The 18,514-nt window shown below is 50.2% G+C and overlaps 1 protein-coding gene and 1 non-coding gene across 3 annotated transcripts in view; one reads left to right on the top strand and one right to left on the bottom strand.

Annotated features, from left to right (window-relative positions):
* The first annotated feature begins 4,393 nt into the window (after window positions 1-4,393).
* The window catches only part of Cand2 (cullin-associated and neddylation-dissociated 2 (putative)), a 28,097-nt gene continuing 13,976 nt past the window's right edge, over window positions 4,394-18,514 (top strand). The window contains exons 1-10 of one of the 2 annotated variants that reach the window (XM_006237004.4): window positions 4,394-4,517; window positions 5,472-5,551; window positions 6,962-6,995; window positions 9,967-10,110; window positions 10,663-10,817; window positions 11,919-12,042; window positions 14,305-14,570; window positions 15,426-15,531; window positions 15,634-15,773; window positions 17,812-18,104. In XM_006237004.4, the coding sequence (XP_006237066.1) occupies window positions 4,450-4,517; window positions 5,472-5,551; window positions 6,962-6,995; window positions 9,967-10,110; window positions 10,663-10,817; window positions 11,919-12,042; window positions 14,305-14,570; window positions 15,426-15,531; window positions 15,634-15,773; window positions 17,812-18,104 (1,410 nt within the window). In that variant the 5' untranslated portion in view covers window positions 4,394-4,449. The remainder of the gene's footprint in view (window positions 4,518-5,471; window positions 5,552-6,961; window positions 6,996-9,966; window positions 10,111-10,662; window positions 10,818-11,918; window positions 12,043-14,304; window positions 14,571-15,425; window positions 15,532-15,633; window positions 15,774-17,811; window positions 18,105-18,514) is intronic. The other variant, NM_181362.2, reaches the window with a different exon arrangement.
* On the bottom strand, window positions 11,264-11,344 carry Trnaa-agc42 (transfer RNA alanine (anticodon AGC) 42). The gene has a single exon. It is a non-coding gene; the product is annotated as a tRNA-Ala (tRNA).

Here is an 18,514-nt window from a genome sequence, read left to right on the forward strand (position 1 = left end):
GTTGCTGCCTTGCTGGTTTGCTGACTTGCTGGCTTGCACAGCGAGTACTTTTACCAGAGGAGCCATCCTATGGGCCTACACTGACTGAGGCTAGGGCCTTATCAGACCATGCCCACTTGCAGCAGCCTCTTCCTTGTAGCTAATATAAAGGAAATGGTAAGGCCTGTTCCAAGATCCTGTCTGCGAGTCTGTAAACAGACTCCACAGCTGCCCAGATTCCAGGAGGATGACAGGTGCCAACTGCATTTCCTCAAGGAAGTGTAAGCACAGACCTCAAGTTGCCAGACTTGGAGGTATCAGAGAGCTACTGCACATCCCTGGCCTGGCACATCACCATCTCTGTGAGGCTAGCACCTCACCTAGGTGTGCCCCTCCTCCCACATATCCTCCTAGTAGCTCCTTCCTTCCCTTGCTACTTAGGATTTAGGAAGAGCCTTTGAAATCTGGCCTCTTTCTCTGAGACCTACGAGAATCACACACTTGGCCTCCTGGGCCACAAGTCTGCCATGCTGTCTGTCTGTCTGCCTGCCTGCCTACCTACCTGCCCATAGCATAAATAAACTTATTAATCAAGAGGACAACCCACCTCAAAGTGTCCCTTATGCCCCCAAAGGAGGCCTTTCATAAATCTACAGGTTTGTAGGAATCACAGTGGAAACCTCTTCTACCGTAAAAGGCGTGTCCTGAATCCCTGGTGGCACCCTAGTGGCTCCTGGCCTTACTTTTTCAGGTTGTAATTACATGCAAGGCACCACAGAACCTCAGTTATTGAAAAGGAGGAGAGCTCTCTGCTTCCTGTGCAGATGAAGTCTCTTTGCTTCCTGACTGACAGGCCGACCTCAGGCTCCTGCTGGCACGATGGACTATAACCATTCTGGAGTGCATTCCTCAATGGCTAAGCCCAAGCCAGAAGCAGGCTGAGGACCATGGTCAGATTCCAGAGCCCCCTAGTCCTTGGGCTAGCAGATCTTTTCAATAGCTCCTTCTTGTGTTTCAAAACTCTAGGCTCCACATGTGCCCTTCACCAATAGGAAGTATGAAATCCGTGGGGTTGAAACATCAGACCTGTTCACCTTCAAATTCTACAGAACTCGTGGTATTTCCACAAAGGCAACAAAGAATGAAACCTAGTTACATTTTCCCACAGGTCAAATGCAACCACCTGCTATTGGACACAGTTTGGTCCCTAGAGTCTAAACCTAGCTGGAGGTTTGGCAGAAATGACCTCTGTTTCTCACCTCTCCACATCCCTGCCTGCTCCATGTAACTGAGTACATGCTCCTTCCACTCCAGCCCTGTGACCTTGGTCTTAATTAGGTCACCGTGACCTTGGCAACTAATGGAAGTAAGAGTTTATTCAGGTTTACGGGTCCAGAGGAACAAGAGTTCATCCTGACCAGAAAGTGGCAGTGAGTGGCGGGTATAGCAAGGGGAGCAGGAAGTTCAGCAAATCAATCTTTCAGAGAAAACTGAACGTAGGATGAGACTGTGCTCTGTTAAAGTAAGTCCACCCCCCTGGACATAGTCTCCATCAAGGCTGCACCTCTTAAGCTTCCCCAAGCAGGGTACCAACTGGGGACCAAGTGTTCAAGTGCCTGAGGCCATAGGGGGACATTTTTCACCAAAGCACCACACTTAGTGGTGTTTTAGAACCCTTTTAAAAAATTATTTATTTATTTAAATATTATATATAAGTACACTGTCTTCAGACACACCAGAAGAGGGCATCTTATTTTATTACAGATGGTTGTGAGCCACCATGTAGCTGCTGGGATTTGAACTCAGGACCTCTGGAAGAGCAGTCAGTGCTCCTAACCACTGAGCCATCTGTCCAGTCCTTTAGAAACCTTTGTGAGGTGTCATACCCTCTCTCGTCCTTGAGACCTAACTGACTTTGGGTGGCAGGAGCTGAATAGTATTAATTTCAGCCTTTAAGCATGGCTTTTAAACACCCAAAGCGCCATTAAAAACTGTCTCAAAGGAAGAAGGATGATGGAAATTTAATTTTTTCTAACACTTACATTAAATGAATAGATTTTACTGTTGGACAGTGGTGGTGCACACCTTTAAGCCCAGCACTCAGGAGGCAGGGGCAGAGGCAGAGGCAGAGGCAGGCAGATTTCTGTGAATTCCAATCCAACCTAGTCTACAGAGTGAGTACAAGACAGCCAAAGCTACATAGAGAAACCCTGTCTTGAGAAAGCAAAATTAATTAGTCAATTAATTAAGTACTAAAGACTAAATCTTGATTTTTATTTTTTAAACAAGGCTGGGAAAAAGAATGGCTCAGTGATTTAGAGCATTTGTTATTCTTGCAGAGGACCTGGGTTCGATTCTCAGAACCCAGATGGTGGTTCACAACCATCTGTAACTCCAGTTCCAGGAGATCTGATGCCCTCTTCTAAACTCTTCGGGCACTGCAAGCACATGGTATACAGACATACATATAAGCAAAACATTCATATACATAAAACAAAACAAATCTGTAAGTGACTTTAAAAAGTGTGATTGAAACACAGTAAGATAATGCAGTCCCCGGTTAGAAAACACCTGTGTTCGTCCAATACATGCAGGCTTCCAGCGTCCCACCCAGAGCTGAAGGATCTGAAGCTCTGAACTGTAAACAGGGTTTACCAGAGAAGTGAAATAGCAACCTTTAACCCCAAATCAGTCCAATGTTATAAAAAATGGAAAAGAGGGCTGGAGAGATGGCTCAGTAGTTAAAACCACTTAGTGCTCTTGCACAGGTCCTGGGTCTCCGTTCCCAGCATGTGACAGCTCACAGTTGTTAACTCCAGTGTCTTGGGTTCTATCGCCCTCTTCTGTCCTCCATGAGTATTGCAACATATGGTATAGAATATATGTATGCATATATTTTTACATAGACATATATAGATACATACATATGTGTGTAGGCAATACACTCCTACATACAAAATACAAATAAATAATAACAATAAAATGTAAAAAAGATCCAGTTTTGGCTCCACTGTCATTTACTGAATAACTAAGGTGCCGGATGATTCCTCCCCGAGAGAATTCACAGTCTGCCCTTCCCACTCATGAGAAGAATGACCTTCTGGGATGAGAAGGGATCCCGAGTGAGACAGGACCAAGAACATTAGGAGAAATGTAGAGGTCCCTAAGCCCCCAAGGCTTGGGACTGTGTACCACTGTTCAGTCATTTAGACAGTAGAGGTTGTATTAGGAGCTAGAAATCAAAGATGTAGTGGATGTCTCATTGAAATCCTTTTAAAGACAGGATCTATGTAGCTGAGGTTGAAATTTTGATCCTCCTGCCTTCCTGCCTTCACCTGCCAAGTTCTGGAATTACAGGCATGAGCCACCCCAACCCCCCAATTTCCTCTTACCAACCTGAGGGTTTGGCTCTGTGGTAGAGAAGTACTAAAACAGAAATGTTAATACATTTAAGATAAAACTTTCTTAACCAGGTGTGGTGGTACATGCCTTTAAACTCCACACCTAGGAGAGAGAGGCAAGAGAATCTCTGAGTTTGAGGCTAGAGCCTGGTCTACAAAGTTGACAGGACAGCAAGGGCTAAACAGAGAAACCCTGTCTCAAAAAACCAAAACAAAGCAATAAATAAATAAATAAATAAATAAATAAATAAATAAATGTATGTTTCTTTTATTCCTTTGAGTAACTAAAATTAGCCAAGAGAGGTTGTGTGACTTTCCCAAGGCCACCAAGCCAGGTAGCAGAGATTTGAAACCACACTTCCTGTCCAGTTTAAAAAGTCCTCCTAAAGACACGCTCGAGGGGGTTGGGGATTTAGCTCAGTGGTAGAGCGCTTGCCTAGCAAGCGCAAGGCCCTGGGTTCGGTCCCCAGCTCCGAAAAAAAAGAAAAAAAAAAAAAAAAAAAAAGACACGCTCGAGCGTGTGCAGACACACGCACGCGAGCGCGCGCGCTTCTTTCTAACTGGGAAAAAGTGTGATCAACTTCAGGGAAGAGCTGTTGTCCCTAGCTTTAGGGACCTGAGGTCAATTCTTTTTTTTTTTTCAGAGCTGGGGACCGAACCCAGGGCCTTGCGCTTGCTAGGCAAGCGCTCTACCACTGAGCTAAATCCCCAACCCCCTGAGGTCAATTCTTATTCATCTCAGGTTCTTTGACTGTGTAGAACCTGGTAGAATCTGGAACTGCCATCCCATGTCCATGTATGCATGAGTTTCCATTGAGCAAGGTCAAGGGGTCCTCAAGGCACTACCAGGAGAGGGTGTGGTCAGTGCTCGGTGGTGAGCTGCTGGTCTCCACCCTGAGCAGAGCTCGCCGGGAGGGGGGGCCAGGCCCTTTACTTCAGTCCTTCTCGGGACAGCAGGGGTGAGGGAGAGCGAAGGGGCGTGGCCGATGGGGGAGGGGGCGTGGTTGAGGGGGGAGGGGAGGTCGCGCCGCCATATTCGATTCGACCCGCAACTCGCGGCGCAGCCAGCATGAGTACCGGTGCCTTCTACATCTCCAGCCTGCTGGAGAAGATGACGTCCAGCGACAAAGACTTCAGGTGCGCCCTGCGGCGGCTCGGGACTCGTTTTCAGGGGTCTCAGCCTGTCCCAGCCGTCCCCCTGCCCCCTTGCAGACCCCTGTGGGAGCCCCCGGCCTCTTCGCCTGGGCCTGGCTGGGCCTGCTGCCCGGCACAACAGCTCCGCCCCCAGCCTCTTCCCGCCTTTGCTGCGCTGGGATCTCAAGTCCCCCACACTGGGAGCCCCCCAAGCCCTCCAATGAAGTCCCCGTCGGCCTCTCCTTGGAACCCAGTGCAATCCTCTTCTGACCCTCATTGAGACAGGCCCCTTCCTTGCACAACCCTCCATCCAAGGCTATCTTCCGAGACCCATACTTCTTCCCGGACTCTAGGTTACCCCATCCCCCACACCCTGTACCCCTGCCGGGTCTCCTAACCCTGGATGACTTTACGTTCTTTCATCTCTTTCCCTCCTTCCTGTTCTCTTCTTCCCATCCCCTCATTACCACTCCATCCTCCTCTCCCAAGATGTTAGGTTAAGCATGGTTTAGAACAGGAAGCAAAGGTTGGAGTGAGGGCTACCTCTCTCCCCCATTCTCTTTCTCCTACCCTTCTTTCCAAACACCACAGAAACACAGGAACAGAGCTGCCAAGAAGGATGGGAATATCTGGTACAGCCCTTCACCTTGCCGGGGAAACCGAGGTTCAGTGACAAAAAGGGGTTGGCCCAGGAACCTATAGCCAGTTCTGTACTCTCAAGCTGACAGGACACTGCACCCACTCTGAGCCTTCTGTCACATTACTTACTCCTCCTTTTACAAACAGGGAAACTGAGGTTCAGAGACATGAAGGGCCTGGGTATAATACTGAAGGTAGGACCAAGCAGGGATGGAGATGTTAGTGGGGTTCCGAATCTAGCTAGTCAGGAGGGACGAGAAGCCTGTTTGTGTAGTCAGACCCTTACTGTGTCCTGTAAATTCATTAATCTCTCTGCAGCCCCAAGTCCCTTGGTGGTAGTAGGGTTTTGGATCCTTTGCCCTGGCTTCAGATCTTGGCAGCCATCACTGACTGGATCTGTAAGTGATGGGTAAAGTACTCTACCTACTCAGAACCTTAGCTGCTGCTTGTGCTTTAGGTAACAGTAAATTCACAGTTACTGCTTTGTGACTGATTGCCCTGACTCTGTTCGGGGAAGCAGGGTAGGTCCAGTAGAGTGTTCTTTGGGCCCGAGTTCTTCCTGTTCTCCAGAAGTCTGGAGGGGGAATTGGCTCACTCAAAGTCACATGGCTTGCCAGAGCACAGGGAATGACTCCTGCGCCTATCAGAGAGTTGACTCTGCCATCCAGGGCCTGAGAAGCCCTTTCTATCTGTCCCTGCCACTGGCCTCCAGGACACCTAAAACCACCCTGAGAATATGAGGATGGTATCTATTTTTAAAAGTCTGAATACTAGGAGCCTGAGTCTCCCCACCCCCACCCCCACCCCCACCAGCTGTCCAGGCACCATGTGTCCCAGTGTCCTTTGGTGCTGCCTCTCAGATAACAAGAGACCATGGCTTATGGTTCCCAGAGGGGAATGGCTGACGGGTTCCAGGCAAGGGACAGCAAGCCTTGGCTCCCAGTTTTCTTTGGGGATCAGACTCTTGACAAGGGAAACCAGGAACTTGAGAGATCTGGCAGGGATTTCCAAACCCTTTTTCAGAGACACAGTGCTGTTTGAGGATTCAGGTGACCTACCTCACACTGGTCTCTGGTGCTTCGTGACCTCTCTGAGCCTACTCGTCTCAGACTGACCTATTAAAACCCTCAAGGATGCTGTGGGAGAGGGGCAAAGATTTCCATTTTATTCATGGAAAAACCGAGACTGGCCAAATGTTACCTCACTGATAAGGCAAGACAAGTGTGTTTACTTAAAGTCTCGATCTGTTTTAGCGCTCTAGCCTGTCAAATTATTATCACTTCCACCCCAGCACCACGCTGTCCCCTCTGAGAGTGCTGTCTGCAGGCCTGAGGTTTATTTGTGAATGTTGATTTCTGGGTTGGGGCTGTTTGGCTCTAAGCCAGTGGTTCTCAGCTTCCTAACACCGTGCCCTTTAAATACAGTTCATGTTGTGGTGCCCCCCAACCATGAAACTATTTGGTTGCTACTTCCTAACAGTAATCTTGCAACTGTTATGAATTGTAACGTAAATATTTGATGCAGGATATCTGATAGGCAGCCCCTCCCCCAAAGGGGTCTGTCGAGCACAAACTCTCCTGCCCTTACCCTGCTCCCTTGTCAGACCTGTTCCTCGCTGAGCTTGGAGTGTCAGATGTGAACTTGCTGAGCAAGGGTATGTGTACATGCACATGTGTTTATTTGTGTGCAAGGTATATGTGTGTATATGTATGTATGTGTGGAAGTATATGCATTCATATATGTGTGTCTCTTTGTATGTACATGGTGTGTGGGGTCTTATTCTTTTTTTTTTTTTCTTTTTTTCGGAGCTGGGGACCGAACCCAGGACCTTGCGCTTCCTAGGTAAGCGCTCTACCGCTGAGCTAAATCCCCAGCCCCCTGTGTGTGGGGTCTTATATGTGTGTGTGTATGTGGGGAGTATTTTGTGTGTGTGTGTGTGTGTGTGTGAGAGAGAGAGAGAGAGAGAGAGAGAGTTAGAGAGAAAGAGAGAGACAGAGAGTGTCGAAGTCTGATGAAGTGTTCTCATATATTCATTGCTGCACAGGAGAGGAGTGCTGTCAGGGAGGGGTGCAAAGTCCTGACGTGACCTGTCTAGGGAAACTGTAATGTTTAGATGTGTGTCAATCACGGTGTTCAGGATCATCCCTGAAACAGACACATTTGCGTCAGACTCTTGATGCAGACATTCTGGTTGGCTTCTGTCAGGTCAGCACAAGCTAAAGTCACCTGGGAAGAGGGGACCATAACTGAGAAGATGCCTCCATGAGATTGGCCCTCAGATAGACTGGTACATGTTTTAAATTAGTGATTGATCAGGGAGGGCACAGCCCATTGCGAGTGATGCCAACCATGGGCAGATGGTCGTGGGGTCTGTAAGAAGCAAGTTGGAAGAGTCCTGGCTATAAGTCAGTAAGCAGCGTTCCTCTATGGCCTCTCCAGGCATAGTGCCACACACTTTTAAACCTCCATGGCCCCTGTCTCAGTTCCTGCTGTCAGGCTTTCAGTGGTGGACCGTGATGTGGAAGTGTAAGCTGAGATGAACCCCTTTCTCTCTACGTTGCTTTGGTCATGGTCTTTATCAGAGCAATAGAAACCGTAACTGAGACAGTGTGTGAATAGGAGTTTAGCAGGCCCATCGGAGCCCAGGCAGCAGAAGTTCAGGAAGGTCTAAAAGCAAACATCCTTTACCTTAAAGTGCCTGGGTGGCAGATGGGACAGCAACAGTACCCTCCTCTCCTTCAGCTCAGCTTCCTGCATTGTCCCAGCAGCTTCAGGCTGATCCAGCTGTTAAAATTAAGAAATAGTGGTTGGTATGCCCAGGCTCCCTCCAGGTTCTGTGGGCTGCCATGATATCAAACAACAGGCCTGGGCCTGCTATGTGAGGGCTGGGACCCCACTCTAGTGGTGACAGATTTTACCCCAGGAGGCTGGGGCAGGAAGCAGGCTTTCTCTGGATTTGTCTTTAAAGCAGCTCTCCCGCTCTGGCTCATTTTCCACTCAAGTCCCTATTCATTGCTAGCAGGAGCTAGCAAGCTTGGTGGCCTCTGGGAATGGGTGCACTGGAGAAGTCTCCCGCAGTTAGTGCACTAGGTAGAGACCCAGCCATATATAGATCTGCTGTTCCCGGGAGCTGGAAGTCACATTAATGGTGTTCTATTAATGAGTAATTTACCTGGGGAAAACACACTTGTAGGCCGCACACAGCTGAGGGCAGCCAGCTAGGTCCTCTGCTCTGCCCTCTTCATTTTATCAAGAATGATGTCTCATGAGGCCCCTTCATTCCCATTCTCTGTTGCCTTCTGACTTGAACTCCTAGTGTAAGCCAGATGCTCAGGACAGCAGCAGGCCTTTTTAAGAAGGCCTCAAGGACTCACCTGCCTGGGGGTGAGTGAAGCCTGGTCCTATAGCTAGGAAAGTATCAGTCAACTGTTAGCTCTGGTCTCCAAAATATGCATGTTTTTTAAAGTGTTCATGACCAGCCGGGCTTTAATTCTAGCCCTTGGGAGGCAGAGGCAAGGGGATTTCTATGAGTTTGAGTCTACCCTGGCTTACAGAGTGAATTGCAGGCCAGCCAGGGCTACATAGTAAAACCTGTCTCAACAAAAACAAAACAAACAAAAATCCGAAAAAATAATAGCCAGGCTTGTGTCTCTGAACTCCACCTAAGAGCTTGGAAATGTGTGTTTTTAGGTTAGAGCCTCTCCCTGTGCTCTGAGAAGCTGGGCTGGGCCTACCCGTGATGAACAAGCCCCTTGGATGAGGGCACAGACTCAGATGCTTGCTAAAGGCAGGTGTCTAGACAGGATGCAGCTCTGCATCTACAGGTGCTCCTGCTCCACACCTGACTCTGCCACGAGGTTGTCTGTCTCATAGGCAGGTGTTCTCGAGCCACCTGCTACTGTGAGATGACAGTTACTGGGTGTGTGTCATGGACCCCACAACCCTGTAATCAGAGCCCGAGACTAATTCACATTTCCCCCCTCGATTTAAAAAGATAGCTTTAAAAGATTTATTTATTTTTATTTTCTGTGTGGTAGTGTTTATTCCACACGTCCAGTGTTCCTGTAGGCCAGACTAGAAGGCCAGGACCCTGGCACTAGAGTTACAGGTGGCTGTGAGTCACCTGATGCAGGGGCTGGGCACCAAACCCAGGTCCTCTGCAAGGGCATTATGTGTTGGTGGGTTTTGTTTGTTTGCTTTTGGCTTTTGGCTTTTGAGACAGGGTTTCTCTGTGGAGCCCTGGCTGTCCTGGAACTCAATGTGTATATCAGGCTGCCCTTGAACCTGCAGATCTGCCTGCTTCTGCCTCCCAAGTGCTGGGATTAAAGGTATGCACCACCACTGCCTAGCCGGCAAGTGCTCTCAAACACTGAGCCAGCCCCTCATTCCCATTTTTCAAACAGGTAAACCAAAGATTAGGGAGGGCAAGTGACTCACATGAATTTCAGTTTTTGGAGTAGTAGTGACAGGAGTCCCCAGTCCCCAGACCATGGGCTTCCAGCCCAGTGGCAGGTGGGTCGTGATCCCTTTGGGGGTCACTATCAGATATCCTGCATATCAGATATTTACATTATTATTCCTAACCATAGCAACATTACAGCTCTGAAGTAGCAATGAAATGGTTTTATGGCTGGGGGTCACCACAACCTCATGGCAGCTGGTCTAGTTGAAGTGGCTCAGCCCACAGTCCTGATTACCCACCTGCCTTTGAACCCTTCACCAAGGTTTACTTCTGGCGAACTCTGAGATAGTACACCTAATTATCAGGGTCTTAAAGCTGCTGGACAGCACTCTTTCTCCTGCCCTACACCAGGTTCATGGCTACCAGTGACCTGATGTCAGAGTTGCAGAAAGACTCCATCCAGCTGGATGAGGACAGCGAGCGTAAGGTGGTGAGGACGCTCCTGCGGCTCCTGGAGGACAGGAGTGGTGAGGTGCAGAACCTGGCTGTCAAGTGGTGAGTGGAGTGGGGGTGACTTGGGGGAGGGCCACTATCCCTAGGATGCAACTGTAGGTCCATATAGGGTCAGATGGTGGCTTGGCCAGCATTCCTCAGAGGTTGACCCTATGCCAAGAGTTCAAATCTAAGTTCTGTGGAAGATGATCCAGGAAATAGGAAGGGAAATAGGGAAGAAGAGATGGGGGGGGGGGTTCTGTAGCCCTGAGAGGTCCCCAGGTAATGATCTGGGCCAGGCTTTGAGAAGTGAGGCCCCAGATCTCAGGTTGCTGACCAGCATCAGAGTGGAGACCAGTTAGACATGCATCGGAAGGCCCCACCTAGACCCTCTGGGAGATGTGGCACCAGCTCAGGTGTGAGGACCCTTGCTTTGGGGTACCGTAGGACCCCAGGATAAGTACAAATCACAGGATTGGGTTAAACTACTTTCCTAGCAAGAAAGGGTTTTCTGTTGTGCTAAGGTCTTTCCTCAGTATGTATGTCCCCAAAAGATTGAGAAGAACCAAGCAGACAGCCTGGCTGGACCCTTTTCCCTTCCTCCCTCTGTCTCAGCCTGGGTCCCCTGGTGGGCAAGGTGAAGGAGTACCAAGTGGAGAACATTGTGGATACCCTTTGTGCCAACATGCGGTCAGACAAGGAGCAGCTGCGCGACATCGCTGGCATTGGCCTGAAGACCGTGCTTTCAGAGCTGCCTCCAGCTGCCACAGGTACCCAGGCCTGCTCTTGCTTCTCAGCCCAGCTATGTCTCAGTTCTAAGGGCAGTGACTCCTCTCTGGGAAGTCCACAGTGTGCCTTCTGTGTGTCTCTGTTTCCCCTCACCCAGTGTTTACGCCTATGTTAAGTGTCTTTATTAAGTAGTGGCACTTGCCTTTAATCCTGGCATTCTGTACATAGAGGTGGTAGGTCAGTATGAGTTTGAGGTCAGCCTGATCTACATAGATCTAGGACAGCCAGAGCCAAATAGTGAGACCTTGTCTCAAATTTAAAAAGAGAGAGGACTCAGAAGTAAAAAGACCTACTTGGGTCCCTCAGTAGTCAAGAATTCAGACACAGATCAGTTTAAATTTATGGCTGCCTGTTTGTCAGGAATGCTTCCAGCCACAAGAGCTCAAAGTCATAGCAGCTTTTTTTTTTTTTTTTTTTTTTTCTTTTTTTCCGGAGCTGGGGACCGAACCCAGGGCCTCGCGCTTGCTAGGCGAGCGCTCTACCACTGAGCTAAATCCCCAACCCCGAAGTCATAGCAGCTTAAAGACCTTCTGTGATCTCTCTGGAGGGATGACTGTTGCTGCCGAGCTTTCTCCTCCCCTCTTCTCCCCCCTCCCCTGCTCCCCTTCTCCCCTCCTCCCCTCTTTCCTTCTTTTCTGCTGGAGACCAGTGCAGTGACTTAGATGCACTAGGCCCAGCCACTCCCATTCTTGTTGCAGCTCTGTAACTCAGTCTGGCAGACTCACATTCTTCATCCATGTTCTCCCCCCTTTGTAAGAAAAGACATTTCCCAACGGATTCTATCGCACTGGCCAGAGCTGGGCCACTGGCCATTGCTAGTAGCAGGGGACTGGGAAAAGTTTAACTTGTCTCCCTTCCTGGTGTGTGGGCCAGCCAGCAGCTTAGCCATTGGTTTGACCCTTTCCTTAGAGCTGATTCCTGCAGTTGTTCCTTAAGACTTGGGTCAAGCTTGGACCACTGAAGCCCAGGCTTTCCTAAACCACAGACATCTGGGGACTATGGGTTCAGAAGCACAGGCAGGCCAGAGTTGGCAGCTGCCGTCCCGAGCCAGGGCCTTACCCTTCCACTTGTGCCCTGCATAGGCTCGGGGCTGGCTATCAGTGTGTGCCGCAAGATCACCGGCCAGCTCACCAGTGCCATCGCCCAGCAGGAGGATGTGGCTGTGCAGCTGGAAGCCCTGGACATCCTCTCCGACATGCTGAGCAGGTGAGCGAGGCCACTTGAAGCCAGAACGACGGGGACAGGCAAGACCGAGATGAGTGGCCTGCAAGGCAGGTCCTGTGCTCAGGACGCCTTAGTCACCCAGCAGCTTTGCAAAGAGAGCAGCAGTGCCACACCATGGAACAGGCTCCCGAGGTCATCAGCTCCCAGTCACGCAGTGAACCTCTGGTGACTGTGCGTTTGTTCTGGAGGCAGTAAGGTTAGGTGCTAGCATGTTGGTCTGCGTTGTTCCTGGGGAGGAGTCACAGGCAGGTAGCCAACTAAATACAATAGTAGAGTGATTAAGTCAAGTACAGGGCCCAAGCTCGAAAGGCCCCGGTCCAGCAGCCGGACAAGGGCATCTACTGGAGCTGAGTCTCTGTGGGCCCTGGGCATCACAGAGGGCAGTGGCAGGAGAGGATTGTGAAAGGGTTCAGGTTTAGGGCTCAAGGGGACACTGATGCAGATTGTCCTTTTGATTCAAAGAGTAGAAGGGCCAGGTGTGGTGGTGCATACCTTTAATCTCAGTACTCCAGAGGCAGAGGCAGGCAGATCTCTATGAGTTCAAGGCCAGCCTAGACTACAAAGCAAGTTCTAGAACTGACAGGGCTGTTACACAGAGAAACCCTATCTTGTGGGGAAAGGGGAGATCCAACATGTTGGGCTCTAAGAAGAGGTTAGGCCTCTGGCAGAGTGGGGTTCCTTAAAGGTTTCAAAGGATTGAGAGGTTCCACACTATATGGGTGATACCTGTCTTTCAATTGGTGCTTGTAATCAGGACATCTCTGATTCAGGATGGCAGGGGTGGAGCAAGGATTCTTGTACTTAGAGGAAGGCGTAACTTCCAGGGTGTGGGAAGAGGGGCCCATTGATGAATATGTATGCATCATACTGTGTTAGTCTGGGACCTATATACAGTGTTAGCAGCATGTGTTCGTGACCTAAGCAGTCTCTGCTCTGGGTCCTAACAGATTTGAGCCCCGGGCTTGTGCGTGGTGAGCTGATTGGTATGCAGCAATGAGGCTGGAGGGCTGGGTAGGAGCCCCCAGGACACACCCCCATCCTCCTTTTCTCCCTCCTTCTGTAGTCTGGACAAGCAGGGCTGGATAGAAGTGCCTTTGTTTTTATGTTTGTGGTGGGATTGGGCCCAAGGTTTCAGTCATGCTGGGGAAGCACTCTACCACTGAGCTTTGTCTCTAACCCTCGCATGTTTTACTTTTGAGACTCCATCTCTCAGAGTTGCTCAGGCAGGCCTTGAACTCACTCTGTGATCCAGACTGGCCTTAAACCTGTAACCCTTCTGCCTCAGCTTTCCTAGCAGGTGAGACTATAGGCCTGTGCCCCTAAGCCTGGCTTGGCTTCCATAGGTTGTCTGAAGAGGTGGACTCCACAGGGTCTGGAGTGGTGAGACTAGAGGATGACCCTACAAGTCTGTTTTAGGAACCAGGAAATGAGAGGATTGAGGTGGGGTGCTCCGGGAGCAGAGAGGTACAGTAGGAGGTGATGTGTTCCATTTGGGCATGTTGAGTTTGTGGTGCTCGGAAGGCATCCCTCAATCAAGAGCTTCAAGGGCCAGAGTCTGTCTTTATGATCTGACTTCCAGCATAGAGCCTGTGACAAAGTAGATGAGTAAGTAGTCAGGCTGCAGCAGAGTGACCTGGGCTAGACACAGGAGAGTGAGGTCATGGGGGGCAGCAGAGCAAGAAGAGAACGACCTTGGGACACGGGGGTCAAAGTCACCCAGGGCTGTTTGACTGGGGGAGGAGCTGGGGCCACCGAGAGCCAGGGAGAGACTATATGAGGACTGCCACTTGTCTTGAGTTCAGAGCTCAGCTTATCCCGAGGACACTGGGGAGCCACCGCAGGATTAAGCAGAGCAGTGATCAAGTCTGTTAGGTGTTATTTCACTCGAGTCTCAGAAAGGAGAATAGACTTGCAGGGATGGGTATAAAGGCAAACCTCAGGCTTCCAAGAGTTTGGAACATCCTCACCGGAGCCCCCATACCCACTGCACTTCTCCCTGAGCTGAGAATTGGACACCTGGGTTCAGGTCATAGACTCACACTGTTGACTTCAAAGCCTTCAGAAGGCAGTCTCACCCCACTGACTGCCCAGTAATAAGCAGTCACTCCCCATCGTGAGAGGTACCTTCTCACTTTCCAATGGTCTTTGGATATCGTGAGTAGGAGGTACAGAGAAGATGGGGATGTGGATCCTAACTGCCTGAGTGTGGTGCCTGGCCTGACATTGCTCTCATCCTGTCCCCAGGCTAGGTGCCCCATTGGGCACCTTCCATGCAAGCCTGCTACACTGCCTATTGCCTCAGCTGAGCAGCCCGCGCCTGGCTGTGCGCAAGCGCACCGTTGTCGCACTCGGTCATCTGGCAGCCGCCTGCAGCACGGACCTCTTCGTGGAGCTTGCTGATCATCTGGTGGACCGGCTGCCTGGGCCACGGGCACCTGCCAGCCCTGCAGCCATTCGAACCCTGATCCAGTGCTTGGGCAGCGTGGGCCGGCAGGCAGGCCATCGCCTGGGTGAGGGGGCAGGGCTAAAGTGCTGGTGGGTGGGGGTAGGGGATATCTCCCAGCAGGAGCATAAATGGACTTTCCTTTTCTGAGTCTTATGCCTCTTGTGTGGTCTTCTGGGACTGACTTCTGTGGCCTGGAGGCTTAGGAATAGTCCTTGTAAGTCTCAGTATCAAACCCTTGTTCAGAATGTGTTCCAGCCTTCTGCTTTGACAGGCACACCTTAACCTGTGAGCCAGGTTTGGAATCTTTCAGCTTTTGTTGAGACTAATAGGTCTACAGAAGCCACACTCCTTAAAATGTGCACTAGCATACAACTGTGAGCTCACATCACAGTCAAAACACTCACCTTTAGGCTGAAGAGATGGCTAAGTGGTTGGGAGCACTGGCTGTTCTTCCAGAGGACCCAGGTTCAATTTTCAGCAACCACATAACAGCTTGCAGCGGTCTGTAACTCCAGTTCCAGAGGATCTGACACCCTCACACAGACAGACATGCAGGCAAAGCACCAATGGACATAAAATCAAAAAGAAAAACAGAAAGGAAAAGAAACCCACTCAGCATTCCCACCATCCTCCCATTTCCATCTCTGCCTCTCCTCAGGTCACCACTTCAGGCCCCATGAGGTCCTCTGTTAGGTAGGTGTTGCAAATTAGAACAAGACGGTGAGTGTGAGTTGTGGTAGCATAAATCAGCCCTCCTAAGTCCTGGTGAGCCAGTGGGCTTTGACTCCTTGGCTACCCCAGTCAGCTGCCTCCAAAGCTTCTAAGTTAAATCTGCCCTACAAAGGCAAGGTTGGGCTGAGGCTGCAAGCTGGTGACTGAGGGAAGGGCTGGCCACTTCAATGACTCTTTGGCTCTGCAGGGGCCCACCTGGACCGCCTGATGCCCTTGGTGGAGGAGTTCTGCAACCTGGATGACGATGAGCTGAGAGAGTCCTGCCTCCAGGCCTTCGAGGCCTTCCTAAGAAAGTAAGTGTGGCAGCTGCGCCAGCCCACAGGCAGGGGAGCTCCATGGGAAGTTGGCAGGGATGGGGAGACAGCTCTCTGAGACCTCCCCTCCTTGTCCCCCAGGTGCCCCAAGGAGATGGACCCTCATGTACCCAATGTGACCAGCCTTTGCCTGCAGTACATGAAGCACGACCCCAACTACAACCATGACAGTGACGAAGAAGAGCAAATGGAGACCGAGGACAGTGAATTCAGTGAGCAAGGTAGGTGCACAGCCTGTCTGAGGGAGAGCAGGGCACAGTGACCAAAGCAGGGGTACAGCAGGCCTTCTCTAGCTGTAAGGAAGGCAATGCAGTCTTCCTCCTGCCTGCCCTGTTAAACAGCCCGGGCCAAAAATACCTGGGAAAGAAGTTACTCAACACATAGACAGTGACGTGACAACTGGTGTTAGGGTGTTTATGTTATAAATAGTTAGTGGTGACTTACGGCTGGGAGGGGGGTGTGTAGGGTGTATTTGACTACCCTCAGATGCTGGCATCCAGGCTCAAACAGGTCCCAAGGGACAACTCTAATCGTCACGTCTTGAGTATCCACTGGTATTCTAAGCTTTTCCCTCATATTCCTCGTAGTAACCCCAAAACCTAGGAGTCCTCGTAGTAACCCTAAAATCTAGGAGGATCATACTCTATTTCAGACAGAAGTGACCTGGTTAGGACTGGGGAGCCCTGGCAGACTTTGAACATTTAAGCTACCTTTTTTTTTTTTAAAGATTTATTTATTTTATGTATATGAGTATACTATTGGTGTTTTCAGACACATCAGAAGAAGGCATCAGATCCCATTACAGATGGTTGTGAGCCATCATGTGGTTGCTGGGATTTGAACTCTGGACCTCTGGAAGAGCAGTCAGTGCTCTTAACCACTGAGTCATCTCTCCAGCCCTTAAGCCACCGTTTTATAAATGGTTTTCAAGATAATGCTTTTAGCCCTGCACCAAAGCTAGCGGTAGAATGGTGGGCTCTTGGAGAAGACAAGTCCAGATGGGGGCTCAGTGGCTTCTTCCCTCATGGCTTGAGGTTCTTTCCATCACTCAGATTTCCTACAAGGGGGGTGCACATGGAGACTAGGGACTTGAAACAAAATCAGTCATCCTAAGCTAAGAGTTGGTCATTTTCTTGTCAGTTATAGAGGGCTAGGGATATTCCTGAGGGGTGGCACAAAGTCCATTAAAGGAGATGTGTACCGAGCTGACCAGTGGCCACAGCCCATTGTAGCTGGTCCAGATTTCTTTGCCATGCAAGGCTTAGTTGTCAACAGAGTGGTACAATAGGAACTCCTGGTCTCAGGAACAGGATGCACAGCTGCTCTTTGTTATGTCTGATGGATTGAATCTCACCCTGCATTTTCCTATGTTCCCTGAGGAGGTAGGTCTCTCACCCTCACTGAACCTTGCTTGGCCTTGACATCTGTACAGTGGGCCAGTAGTCCCTTTGTTCTAGTGGAGTTGTTTATCTGCTGACTCTCAGGCCTATTAGCAGAGGGCCTCACAAACCTATTCTTTCTTTGGTGTTTGTCTCCCTGAACACTTTTGAGATCTGACTGGAACTGGGTTTGCCTTCACTTTGGAAAAGAGAAAGGGCTAGACCTGAACCAGAGGATGGGCCTGAGCCCCAGAAAGCTTCTCCCTGTCTCCACTACAAATTTGGATGCCATGTCATTCTTTTTTGGAGGAGGGCAGTATCTTACTAAGTCCCCTAGACTGGGCTGGAGAGCTGGTTCAGTGGTTAAGAGCACTGACTACTCTTCCAGAGATCCTGAGTTCAAATCCCAGCAACCACGTGGTGGCTTACAACCATCTGTAATGAGATCTGATGCCCCCTTCTGGTGTGTCTGAAGACAGTGACAGTGTACTTGTATATGATAAATAAGAAGTATTCCAGGCTGACTTTGAATTCATGACTTCCCGTCCCACTTCTCCAGTGCTAGGATTTACAGGCCTGTGTCAGCATACCAGCCCACTTCTTCCTTGATGTAGTCAGACAAATGGAGGCAGGAAAGGCTGTCTGAAGTGCAGACAATTGTACAGTGGATGAAGCCACTTCCTGTCTCTTGGTCCCAGTTTTCGTCTCTGCGATGGGGAATGACCCTTGCCCACAGGAGAGATTGTGGATCAAAGCCTTGGGTAGCATTCTGAGGGTAGAGGCATTCCCAGGAGGCTGAATATGAAGAATGGCAGGGCTTCCACTGTCTTCTTCCCTGAGCTGAGAGGACACAGCTCTGTGTGTCTTCCTCTTGCCCCAGAGAGTGAGGACGAGTACAGTGACGATGACGACATGAGCTGGAAGGTCCGCCGAGCTGCGGCCAAGTGCATGGCAGCCCTGATCAGCTCTCGGCCCGACCTCTTACCCGACTTCCACTGCACGCTGGCACCTGCGCTTATCCGCCGCTTCAAGGAGCGGGAGGAGAACGTCAAGGCAGACATCTTTGGGGCTTACATCATGTTGCTGCGACATACACGGCCCCCTAAAGGGTGGCTGGAGGCTGTGGAGGAGCCCACCCAGACTGGCAGAAACCTCAATATGCTACGAGCGCAGGTAGGCTGTGTCCTTACCCACTCTCCCTCTTTCTGTCCTTCCTTCCTGCCCCATCTCTTCACTTGCTGAGGGATGTGTGTGAGCATCTCTGTGCCCAGCCTGGGTTCAGATGGAGCCCTGCCTCATCCTTGGCCTGCGTGGTGCAGGCAGCAACATAAGTAGGGTTTGCAGGAGTGAGAAGACCTTCGTTTGCTTCACTTAAAATCACTTCTTCTGGCTACTGGGTGGGGAATGGATTGTGACAGGACAAGGGTCATGGCTGGGGACCAACAGGAGGACGTTGTAACTGTGTCAGGTGACAAGATATGGTGCCTTTGACTCAGAAGGATTGAATTGGAAGGAATGGTCGTTCAAGCCTGAGAAGTGGGTGGATTGACTGCTGGATCTTGCTGGGTAATAGGTTGCTTGTA

This window comes from Rattus norvegicus, chromosome 4 (genome assembly GCF_036323735.1).
Source record: "Rattus norvegicus strain BN/NHsdMcwi chromosome 4, GRCr8, whole genome shotgun sequence".
Taxonomy (NCBI): domain Eukaryota; kingdom Metazoa; phylum Chordata; class Mammalia; order Rodentia; family Muridae; genus Rattus; species Rattus norvegicus.